At 31.5% G+C, this 13,444-nt stretch overlaps 2 protein-coding genes across 2 annotated transcripts; both read left to right on the forward strand.

Moving 5' to 3' along the window:
• Positions 1-2,593: 2,593 nt before the first annotated feature.
• Positions 2,594-3,518, forward strand: LOC139853629 (uncharacterized). Its single transcript, XM_071843008.1, has 3 exons — positions 2,594-2,597; positions 2,706-3,038; positions 3,100-3,518. Exons 1-3 carry the CDS (start codon positions 2,594-2,596, stop codon positions 3,516-3,518), a joined length of 756 nt encoding a protein of 251 aa, XP_071699109.1.
• Positions 3,519-4,590: 1,072 nt separating this feature from the next.
• LOC139853630 (uncharacterized) lies at positions 4,591-4,923 on the forward strand. The gene has a single exon (XM_071843009.1). The coding sequence runs from the start codon at positions 4,591-4,593 to the stop codon at positions 4,921-4,923; it is 333 nt and encodes a 110-aa protein (XP_071699110.1).
• The last annotated feature ends 8,521 nt before the right edge of the window (positions 4,924-13,444 follow it).

Raw genomic sequence — 13,444 nt, forward strand, 5'->3', positions numbered from 1 at the left:
AGACTACTAAAGACCGATTTGTTGAGTGTTAAATGACCTCCGAATTACACCGATTTTGCTTTCCAAACCGCCAATCTAGCATAGAACTTTTCTATAATTGGTTCCCAATCCCGAATATTTTTCATCTTATGACCAATCGGGTTACCGAAATAAGTAAAAGGGAAGCTTCTCACCTGACATCAGATATATTTTGCCATATCTTCTACTTGGGTTTTTTGTACGTCAATACCATACAAGCAACTTTTTGAGAAATTTACTTTCAAACCCAAAAAGATCTCGAAACATTTTAGAAGCTTAAAGAGATAACCCGCGTTTCTTTTATTCCAATCTCCAAAAAGATCGTGTTATCGGCGTGTTAAAGACGTGATATCAGAATGTTATCATTTCCAACATGTAACCCTTTATATAGGTTCGATTCTATTGCACGCTTGGTTAGTAGGCTTAAGCCTTCTGTCGCCATTATAAAGAGGTAGGAGGATAAGGGATCCCCTTGACGGACTCCTTTTTGCAACTTGAGTTCGTTTGTTGGTGGATCATTTACTAAAATCGATATTGAGGCCGAGTTTAGACATGACTTGATCCGACCCCGACATTTTTCTCCGAAGCCCACTCTTTCCATGATTTTAGAAAGAAAATCCCATTTGATAATATCGAAAGCTTTCCCAAAGTCGGCCTTGAAAATTATGCATTTCTTCTTATGTTTTTTCATGTCATCAATCACCACATTCGTCACTAGAATCCCATCACGAATGTATCTCCCTTTAACGCACGCACTTTGTTTCACTCCGATTACCTTATGAATTAATTTTTGAAGTCGATTACAAGGATTTTTTATATCACTTTGTAGTAACTCCCGATTAGACTTATAAGTCGGTAGTTGCAGAGGTTTATGGGATTATTTTTTTTTGGCACAAGAGCAAGAAAAGACGCATTGAACCCTTTTGAGATGGATCCGTTATTCCATAACGAGTCGATTGCCAACTTCAAGTCGTCCTTTACGAGCCAATAGAATTTCTTATAAAAACTCAGATTAAATTCATCAGGGCCCGATGCTTTGAATGGGTCGCATTCTTTTATCGCATTCAAAATATCTTCTTACGTGTAAGGTGCTTCCCAAACCTAAAGTTGGAAAATCTAGAGCAATGCTATATCAAATATATTTTTAATGACGTTTGGATGGGTCGCATTCTTTGATCGCATTCCGACAAATGACATTGGTCGGTTTATTGACGAATATGGACAAAAGCGTTAGACATTGTTTCAACCAATGAATGAGTTTATTGGTTTAATAAATATATATTGTATCGTTAATTTATTTTGGCCAGAGCAAAACCATTTTCAGCGAAGTGCAACGAGCCGTCCAGTGAACGCCAAAGATCGCGAATTTTGTCAAGAATCATAACACTGTCTGACACAAGTCATCTCGAGCCGCCACAAAGAGAACCCTACCTGCAAAAAAACTAGCCACATTGCCACAGCTGAAACATGATCTCCAACATAGAATCGTCGCCTAGGACATCCTAGAAGACGCAACTTGGAAATAGGAGCTCAGCGAGACCAAACCGTGATAAAGAGTTTATCCGACAATTGCGACCCGCCAACAACCACTGCCGTACCTGTTAACAAATCCAGGCACCTCTTCAACTAAGTAATTATTGTAAATAAAATGATAATTTCTATTGTAATTATTGTAATAATGACAACTTAAAGAACAACAAAAAGATAGAGTTAACAAAAAAATTTATTTTTACTTTTTAAAGCAAGTAATTTCATTAACACATCAAACAAATTACAAGGTGTTGGAGGAGATGAGAATCCTAGTGTCTCAAAACCCCCATGAAACAGACATCGTAATCTTTAGCGTCTCGATTATCTTGTATTTTACTTGGGTTTACTAACCCATAATTTTTCTTTAATCTTAGTGCACAAAGTGATCACTCTCGTTTGGCTTTAGGAAGTGGAAAATTTAATTAAACTCGATGAATTAAAATCGAATAAAATCTTGAAAGCCCTATCCACTCTAATTAAAAAACAATATTCTTTATACAAATTGATTGATAATATCTTAAATTTGGTGGAATGTCATATATCACTTACAACCCATCTTGGTGCTTCATGATTATAGCATAATATCTCTATAATTCTTTATTATCTTTCTAGAAATAATTGTAGCTTACAATAATAAATTATTTAAAACGTAACTATTTTGTTTTATATTATACCCACAATGTGTAGTTTTATTTTGGATGAAAGAGTTATTCAACAGGATTTACAATTATTGTGAATCGTGTTATCATTGAGATCAAGATTTTCAATTCGTTGATAAGGTCATTTGATCCATTGGTATTGAGGACTATAAATTACCCCTCTAATTAAGAAGCTTTGAGTTTAAATTTAGAGTGAATGTTTATATACATTTTGTCAATAATTCGTGTTTAATGTATACATTTGCTTTAAAAAATATAATAGTTAGTGTTCGTATGCATGGGTTTAGTAAAGCTGGAAAATTCGGTGGGGTTAAGAAACTGTGTTTGGTCGAAAAGCCTTCTATTCTTGTGTTACAGGAAACAAAACTTAAAACCATAGATGATACATGGGTAAGTGCCTTATGGTATTCTGACAATTTCGGATTCATTCAAAAGAGGCAGTTGGTTACTCGGGCGGGTTTCTCATTATATGGGACAAAGATTGTTTTGATATTGAAGGTACAACAGTTGGGGATTTTTTCGTTGGCATCAGTGGTCAGTGGGTTAATACAAAAGAAAAGTCTTATGTGGTCAATGTATATGGTCCACACACGGACGAAAGTAAAATTAAAATGTGGGAGGCTCTGAACAAACTCCAATTCGACATCACGTTACCGTGGGTCATTTGTGGGGATTTTAACGAGGTTCGGGAACAATCGGAAAGAAAAAACTGTGAATTCGTCGAGAGCAGAGCAAAACGCTTTAATGATTTCAAAAACAACAATTGTCTCGTTGATGTTCCATTAGGGGGTAGGAAGTTCACTAGAATAATTGGTAATGGGAAAAAGTTAAGTAAGCTGGACCGTTTTCTTGTGTCCAAATTTTTTTTTCAATATGTGGAATTGCCTCTCAGCTATGGTTCTGGATCGAGATATCTCGGACCACTGTCCAATTGTTCTTAGGGATGATCAGAAAGACTTTGGACCTAAGCCAATTAAAATTTTTGATGAATGGTTCGAGATTGATGGTGTAGACCAAATAATCAGGGAGGCATGGGATGAGGGAACTGCAGGCCGAAAGAGTGATTGGATATTTCTTCAAAAACTGAAAAAGGTGAAACATAAACTGAGAAATTGGTGCAAGTGTGACCTTGGATTGCTGGATGCCGAGGTTGCGGATTTAAAAAAAGAAGTCAACTCGTGGGAGATTGCTGCTGAATCCCGAAACTTAGATGGTGATGAGTTAAAAAAGTGGTCGGATTCAAGAAAGAGATGGTTCGAAAAAGATAAGATCAAATCAAATATGTTAAAGCAAAAAGCGAGAATTCGTTGAACAATTAACGGGGATGAAAACACCAAATACTTCCATTCGGTCATCAAAAGGAACTAAAAAAATGCAACATTAGAGGTCTAAATATAAACGGCCTTTGGAATGAGCATCCTGATGATAACAAAAGAGCTGCTTTCTCTCATTTCAAGTGTTTGTTCGAGCAGTCGTCACATAGCAGACCTAGTCTTGCTAACTTACAATACAATATCTTATCTAGTGACGAGTCATCAAGATTGGAAGAAAAATTCACGGAAGAAGAAATTTGGACGGCTATTAAGGAATGTGCAAATAACAAAGCCCCGGGACGGACGGTTTCAACTTTCTTTCTTACAAAAAATATTGGAACGTGATCGAAGAAAAGTTGGTGGTTGCAATCGAGAGTTTTTGTCGACGGGTGAAATTTCTAAGGGATGCAATGCTTCATTTATAACATTAATCCTAAAGAAATCTAACCCAATTGGTTTATCCGAATATCAGCCTATAAGCTTGATCGGGAGTATTTATAAAATCGTGGCAAAAGTGTTGTCAATAAGAATTAGAAAGGTGGTACCGAAGTTGGTGGGTGGTGAACAAAGCGCTTTCCTTAAAGGAAGGTTCATCTTGGATGGAGTTTTTGTCGCAAATGAATCATTGAACTACTTTAAGAATAAACGGTTAAAGAGCTTCATTTTCAAAGTTGATTTTGAAAAGGCATTTGATTGCCTCAATTGGGATTTTCTAGAGGAGGTTATGACTAGCATGGGTTTCGGGTGCAAGTGGAAAAGGTGGGTCATGTCTTGTCTTCATTCGGCTTCAGTCTCGATTTTGATTAATGGATCACCCACGAAAGAATTCTCTTTAGGTAAAGGGGTGAGACAAGGTGATCCGTTATCGCCTTTTTTGTTTATCCTAGCGGCGGAGGCTTTGAATATTTTGACTAAGTCGGCTTCCGAAAAAAGGTATTTTCAAGGGTGTGGAAATTGGCACGGGAAAGGTGAACATAACGCATTTACAATACGCGGATGACACGGTGTTCTTCGAGGAATGGAGCAAATGGAATATAAAAAACTTGATGAAGATCTTAAAGTATTTTAAAATGGCATCGGGTCTTCGGGTTAACTTTCAGAAAAGTACTATATATGGTGTTGGGGTTACTAGAGATGAGGTAAATGGTATAGCCGAACGTTTCCAATGTCAAAAAGGAGATCTCCCGTTTGAATATCTCGGGCTTCCGATTGGGTCCAACATGAAAAGATCAAATGAGTGGAAACCGGTTATTGAAAAGTTTCATAAAAAACTCTCCGGGTGGAAAGTTAGATCGATATCTTTTGGCGAAAGGTTGACACTTGTGAAGTCGGCTTTGAGTAGTCTCCCATTGTATTTTTTTCTCAATCTATCATGCTCCGTCTCGTGTTATAAATCTCCTTGAGAGTGTGAGAAGAAATTTTTTTTGGGGCTGGAAATTTGATGAACATAAAATTCCTTGGGTAAAATGGGTTCATGTCCTATTGCCTTTTGAAGATGGAGGTCTAAATATTGGATCGCTTGAATCAAAAAACTTGGCCTTACTTGGAAAGTGGAGGTGACGGTTTCATACCGAGCCTAACTCTATTTGGGTCAAAGTCACTAAAAGCTTATATGGCCCAAATGGTGGGTTCGATGTGGATTACTATCATCAACACTCTTCTAATTGGCATAATATTATTAGTGCATGATGTGAAGACCCGTCCTAATCCATCCGGACGAAGTCCATATCGATTATAAACGATTCACAACAGTTGATTACATCGCGAGGTACTTGACCCCTATATGATACATTTTACAAACATTGCATTCGTTTTTGAAAAGACAAACTTTCATTACATCGAAAGTTGACAGCAGGCATACAATTTCATAATATATCCAACTATAATTGACTTAATAATAATATTGACGAACTCAACGACTTGAATGCAATATCTTTGGAAATATGCCATGAATGACTCCAAGTAATGTCTCTAATATGAGTTAATGCACAGCGAAAGATTTCTTTCGTACCTGAGAATAAACATGCTTTAAAGTGTCAACCAAAAGGTTGGTGAGTTCATTAGTTTATCATAAATAATCATTTCATAATTTTAATAGACCACAAGATTTCATATTTCCATTTCTCATAAACATACGTCCCATGCATAGAGACAAAAATATCATTCATATGGATTGAACACCTGGTAACCGACATTCACAATATGCATATAAGAATATCCCCATCATTCCGGGATCCTCCTTCAGACATGATATAAATTTCGAAGTACTAAAGCATCCGGTACTTTGGATGGGGCTTGTTGGACCCAATAGATCTATCTTTAGAGTTCGCGTCAATTAGGGTGTCTGTTCCCTAATTCTTAGATTACCAGACTACATAAAAAGGGGCATATTCGATTTCGATCATTCAACCATATAATGTAGTTTCAATTACTTGTGTCTATTTCGTAAAACAGTTATAAAAATAGCGCATGTATTCTCAGTCCCAAAAATATATATTGCAAAAGCATTTAAAAAGGGATTAATGAAACTCAATCATATAAATATTGTAAAACAGTTAATAAAGCATTTGCATGTATTCTCAGCCCAAAAATGTAAAGAGTAAAAAGGGCAAATGAAACTCACGCATATAAATATTGTAAAACAGTTAATAAAGCATTTGCATGTATTCTCAGCCCAAAAATATAAAGGGTAAAAAGGTAAATGAAACTCACCTATTGTATTTTGTAGTAAAAATACATACAACGACATCGAACAAATGTAGGGTTGGCCTTGGATTCACGAACCTATATCATTTGTGGATATATTAATACACGTAATTGTAATCGATCAATTATATATATTTTTTTGTTATTAATAATATACTTGTTATACTATATATTGTTTAGATAAATTTAATATATTTAGTTTATATGTTTTATATAACTATTACCTATTATTAATAGTAAAAACTATATATTAAGGTTTAGTATATATTTATATATTAATTGATATAGCTTAGCTAATATCTTTTTAGTAATAAAAGTATAACGTAATGTATTATTATATAAAAGTATCTTTTTATGATAATATTGATAGTTTTAGTGATAACAAAATAATAATTTTATAAGAATGATAATAATGATAATAAGTTTAATAATAATAATGATAGCAAAGATGTTATTTTTAATGATTCTATTAGTTTTTAACAAAACGACAAGTTTGAAAATAATGCTACTTTTAGTAGTAATGGTATTGCTAATAATACTAACACTGATAATAATAGTAATTATAATAATTTTACTACTGATGATATTAGTGGTAATGATAATAATAATAATAATAATAATAATAATAATAATAATAATAATAATAATAATAATAATAATAATAATAATAATAATAATAATAATAATAATAATAATAATAATAATAATAATAACCATACCTAAATCATAATTACATTTATACTTATAATTATAATTATGTTTCTTGTTATCACCATTAAACTCATGATCGAGATTGTGATCATAATCATAATATTTTTATAACCTTACTTATGTCCATAAGCATTTCTATATATTTATTATTTTTATTCTTTTAACCGCAATTATATTTATTAATCTCTTAGTGTATATAATTATACTTAAATCAAAAGCACAACGAGTTTAATATCATTTTATTGTCATCCTAACTATTTTCGTAGTAGTATAATAATAATAATAATAATCCTACTTGTAATTATAATTATGATACTAGTACTAAAAGGGTAATTACTACTTTTATTGATAGAAATAATGATACTAACAACTAATATACTAGTAATTATAACAATAACTAATAACAACAAAAATATTAACAATAATAATAATAATAATAATAATTAAAATGATAATAATAATAATAAAGAAGGTAGACAACCTCTTATGGTTAAAAAAAAATTGACAGTCCTTGGAGGGACTCGAACCCGCGACCCCTCGTAACACACAACATGCCTTAACCATTGATCCATTACGGCTTTTCTGATTTAGTACCCATATTACTTTTATTTATTATGTTTTCTGTTTCCATCATCTTCTTCCTACTTAACCCAAACTCAATCATCCAAGGTTTTCTCAATATTCAAAAACAGAGACTAAAATAGTGACCAATCAATATCCTTTGTTTATATTTAATTGAAAACGAAAAAGAAGAGAAAAAAAATATGAAAAAAAATGCTGCTGTTACCGTCGCTGCTCAAGAGAAAAAAAAATGATTTCGTTTTTGAGTACGTTCTGGACCATAATTATAAAACGAAATACATTTAAAATCAATCCCTAAAACTATTGAAATCGTTAATTTAAATTAAATCATCACAGAAAACTCGAATTTGTTTGATGAACATTTGTTGACTTTTTGATTCATAAACTTTGACTTCGAAATTCAAACCTGATAAAAGGAATTGATACTTCAAATTTTGCAGAAAGTTTACCTAGATGAATCCTAACCTAATAGCATTTTTAGATTTCAGCAAATGATTTGAAATTGAACTTTTGCCTAAACAGTTCGTGAAGCTAAGAACCGAATAGGTTCTTTAATTTCTTGGGTTGATTCTTCCAGTAGCAACAACGATTAGCTGTGAATATATGATAATAATGATGATAGTCGAATGATTGAAGTAAAGAACATGAGAGTAGAAGCTCACGGGTACGCAGAGAAAAAGGGAAGAAAAAATAATAATGGTGGAGATGATAGTGATATCCGAATTTTGGATCTCATGTGTATATATCAGATAATCATCTATATTCCTTAATTTATATTTATAATATACATAGTAATAAATAATAAATAATAAATAATAATAATAATAATAATAATAATAATAATAATATTGATAAAGTTATTAATAATAATAAATGTTAATAATAACAATATGATAATATTAATAATAATAACTAATAATAATAATATTTGTATTATAACTAAATTATAATTGTAATCATTCTTATAATAATAATCATTATAATCATAATAATAACTATTCTGTTAAATAAACAAGTCATATGTGTTTGTTGTACTCCACCAAATAAAGTTGTTTTCTAGTAAAAAGATAAACGACATGCATATCTATCTATACTCATTTACACTTTAATTATTGCAACATGTCAAGACATTAACTATTTATTATTCCACTATTATTATATACCGAGACCTATATCATATAATTTGATTTATGATAGTGATCAAGTTGATGTAAAGTGAGTTAACATTATTAATTGTAACTTTATCATCTAAAGTTTCGATTTTTGAGATGGAAAGTAAGAACGAGTTTGATTGAAAGTTGCATATTTCATTACCACAAGTCTATTAAGAGCTCGATTTAAAGTCCATATACAACTAGAAATTATATGTTAATAACGAACTAAACCATCAATTATTCACTTTAATTTAATTATCTTTAATATAAGTGTTCAAAACTATCTAAATATGATTTAATATCTTATATTATTTTATAAAAATTAATTTTAATAATTAAATAATATAATATTTTAAATTATATTTTGAATTAATATATATATTTATATCTTTAAATATATATATATATATATATATATATATATATATATATATATATATATATATATATATATATATATATATATATATATATATATATATATATATATATATATATGTATGTATGTATGTATATATCTATTTACATTTAGTTGTTCATGAATCGTCGGGCACAGTCTAATGGTAATTGATTACATGAACCCAAATTCAAAATTTTTGAGACTCAACATTACAGACTTTGCTTATCGTGTCGGAAACATATAAAGATAAAGTTTAAATTTGGTCGGAAATTCCCGGGTCGTCACAGTACCTACCCGTTAAAGAAATTTCGTCCCGAAATTTGAGTGAGGTGGTCATGGATAATAATAGAAATGTTTTCATGACAAATATGAGTTGATAATAGAGTTTTATCATTATTGAATAATATAGATAAAACGATTCGATTATGCAGAGCGTACGAGTGAAGCTATCACAAAATAGTGAAATGAAAGGATAAAGATTTGTCTTATCTTTTGACAGAGTCAGGGTTGAATTTAGAAAATAAGGTTCGTCTTAACTTCTGACGTCGTCTTGATTGAATTCCAAAATTCAAGGGATATAAAGAAAATCTTCGAAATTTAAAAGATTTGATTCTTCGGCGAATTAAGATCTTTATAATTAAATAAAGTGATCTGCCTCGATTACTCTGTCTGATATTTCCATTATAAATTTACCTTTTCCGTTCCATTAGTTTCCACCACTTCTATACCATCTTTCTCAGTTCATATATCCAAAAGATTATAATAATGCTTAATCCGGTTCTAATCCTTGTTCTTATTCTAACTATCGTAATGATCGTTCTTCTTTTCCAACTCCCACCTGAAGAATCAGTTTATTTCTATTATGTTCTAGGGATTATTGTATTTATAATCCTCCCGTGTCTTTATATTACCATACGTACTGATATCCACGGTTTGTAATTTCGGTGTTGTCATTGGGTTTTATATTCTCTCTTATATTTTGGACCTCTTTGCCTTTTTAAAATCCTCTCGACCTCTAGTAAAGCGAGCAACGGTCCAGAACTCATAGATATGAATTTCGAAATGGACATAGTTAATGTTCTAAGAAATAAATGATAATAGCACGATCTTGATTCGTCAAATTACCAGAATATCCGGGAAAGATAGAACTATCAAGAAAATATGTTCTTGATATGTTTATATATCAGATAAAATGTAAGAGTCGTGTAACATGGCACATGATGACGTTATAATTTGTGAATCATCATGTCCCATTTAGAAACTCAGCATGACTTACTGTAATATAATCACGTTGATCAAGTGTCATTATATTATACTAACTTATGCATCAGTTCCCAACATTACTTCAATAACATTCATATTTTAAGCTCAAAATTTTATAGAATATAGAAACTAACAGTTTCTATATAATGTAACACTGATGGCACAATGAGTTTAATGATTTCAGATAAGAATAGTTATGAAATATCTTCAGAAATATGGAGGATATTTATAATGAAAGATGCAATAATATCTCGGAATATCTAAGATCAGAGGATGATAGAAACTATTGTCTGCAAGGGTTTAGAGTAAGGAGCAAGATATTCACTAAAGACTTTAGCAGACATTGAATCATTTGGATTCTTTGAAGTCAAACTTATTCTTTGTGATTTGTCCACGGCTTTCTTCATAGTTTCGCATAATCTGTTTTTCGGTACTAAATTTTCTATTGAATGTTTCCAATATAATGATACACAGGAAGTACGAAGAGGTATATAATCTCGGACGAGAATATTTATGAAAATATTGATGTTTCGCGAGGTGTATATAAAATACTATTAAATTTTACAAGGAAATACTATTAAATACGATACAATTTTACACAAGATATTTATTTATTTATAGAATGGATATACTTAAACCTTGCTACAACACTTATAGGCAGTGTACCTAATCGTACAGTAGTGTAGTTTTTAGTAAGTCCGGTTCGTTCCACAGGGAATCTTTTTTAAACAAAGCTCAACGCTATATTAGTTTACTTTTATAAAAATACAAATATATATATAAGTAATATTATTATTATAAAGGGGAGTTTTTACCGTTTAATGACCGGTTTGTCGATTTTAAAACTTTAGTCGCAGTTAAAACCTAATGTAAAATATTAAATAAATAAAAGACTTAATTTAAAGCGTAAAATAAATAACGATAATGAAATTGCAATAAATAAAAGTGCGATAAAATAAAATTGAGATAATTAAAAAGTATGATAATTAAAAGTGCGATTAAATAACAATAAATAAAAGTGCGATAATTAGAAGTGCAATTAAATATAAAATAAAGGAAATTAAATATGAAATAAAAGAATTATGCTTATTTAAACTTCCGTAATCATGATGTTTGACGTGTTGATTTTAGTTTTATGCCCATGGGTTAATTGTCCTTTGTCCTGGATTATTTAATATGTCCGTCTGGTTTTTGTCCATAACAGTCCATCAGTCATAAATATAAAGTGCGAGTATCCTCATCAAATTATCCTTTTACCCGAAGTTAAATATTCCAACTAATTGGGGATTCGAATTGTAACAAGGTTTTAATACTTTGTTTAATGAATACACCAGGTTATCGACTGCGTGTAAACCAAGGTTTTACTACTTTGTTAACAATTACACCAATTACCCTTGAATGTAATTTCACCCCTGTTTTAATTATTCTAGTGGGTATTAATCCATTCCCGTGTCCGGTTAAATGAACGGTTATTCGTACATATAAATACCCCGCCCATCGTGTCCGATCGAGTGTACATGGTAATTTATAGGGACGCCCAATTGTAAATCTTTATGTTAACATTAACAAACTATCATTTAGTTAAACAAATATAAAGCCCATTAATAGCCCATAGTCTAATTTCCACAAGTGTCGTTCTTTTATCCAAACCCCAATTATGGTACAAAACCCAATTACCCAATTTTAGTAATTAGCCCAACATCATGATTACTTCGTTTTAAATAAGCATAATAATAACTTAGCTACGAGACATTAAATTAAAAAGGTTGAACATAACTTACAATGATTAAAAATAGCGTAGCGTTACACGGACAGAATTTCGACTTACACCCTTACAACATTCGCTAACATACCCTTATTATTAGAATTATAATTAAAATTAAAATATAAATTAAAAATATGTATATATATTTTACGTATGAATGAGGAGAAGAAGAAAAAGATGATGAAAAATGCTCAGAATTCGGTTGGCTTTATAGGCAGTTTCTCATTTTGGGGGTCCGCGACTCGCGGCCAATTTTGCCTTCAAACTCCGCGAGTCGCGGAGTTTGAAATTACAGCTCAGAGGAGTTTGGCTCTTTGTTTACCGACGGTTTTAAATAAATATAATATATTAAATAATTATAAGAATTATTTAAATATTATATTATATTTATGTGCATAGTTAACTTGTAATTTTTAGTCCGTTGCGTCGAGCGTTGAGAGTTGACTCTGGTCCCGGTTCCGGATTTTCGAACGTCCTTGCGTACAATTTAATATCTTGTACTTTGCGTTTTGAATCTTGTACTCTTGTAATTTCGAGACGTTTCTTATCAATAATTGGAACCTCTTTGATTGTCTTTTGTACTTTTGAGCTTTTTGGTCGTTTGCGTCTTTAATTCGTCGAATCTGTCTTTTGTCTTCACCTTTTATTATTTAAACGAATATCACTTGTAAATAGAACAATTGCAACTAAAAGCTTGTCTTTCTTGAGGAATAATGCTATGAAATATATGTTCGTTTTTAGCATTATCAAATATTCCCACACTTGAGCGTTGCTTGTCCTCAAGCAATATCGTCTTGAAATACTAGAATCACTTCTTTATTCTTCACACTTTGTACATCAGTGATTTCTATACGGTGGTATAAACAATGGTAGTAACGATATGGTTTACAGTCCCACATGACTATAAAAATTTAGATCCATTAAGGAAATTGGATCTTTATGAAAACATTTGATCTTTTAAAAATTAAATCTAGTTTTTACCCTAGATAAGTTTTCCGGAATAACCCTTTACCGGTGTTTGCAAAATATTTTTGTGGGTTTGGTGGGTTTCAGATTTGAAAATTTTAGCTCAAAACTTATGGTTTTGTGTCACCCACTTGCTAACCTTGTATTTGGAAAGCAACACGTCCAGTTTACTTGTCCCGTATATTACCTTTCGGTAAACTACCGTCCGGTTGTAAAGGAAAGCGTTGAACAAGCAACTGTTAAGGCAATGTCCCCTGACATGCTTTTAATTATGGTCTATAACGTGTCGGACGCAATTACTATCCTTGGTAGGAGCAATAGTAAAGCTCACCCTTATAATTTTTCGGTATGGCACAAGGTCCTGTCTTTGACCACTA

Source organism: Rutidosis leptorrhynchoides, chromosome 6, assembly GCF_046630445.1.
Source record: "Rutidosis leptorrhynchoides isolate AG116_Rl617_1_P2 chromosome 6, CSIRO_AGI_Rlap_v1, whole genome shotgun sequence".
NCBI lineage: Eukaryota > Viridiplantae > Streptophyta > Magnoliopsida > Asterales > Asteraceae > Rutidosis > Rutidosis leptorrhynchoides.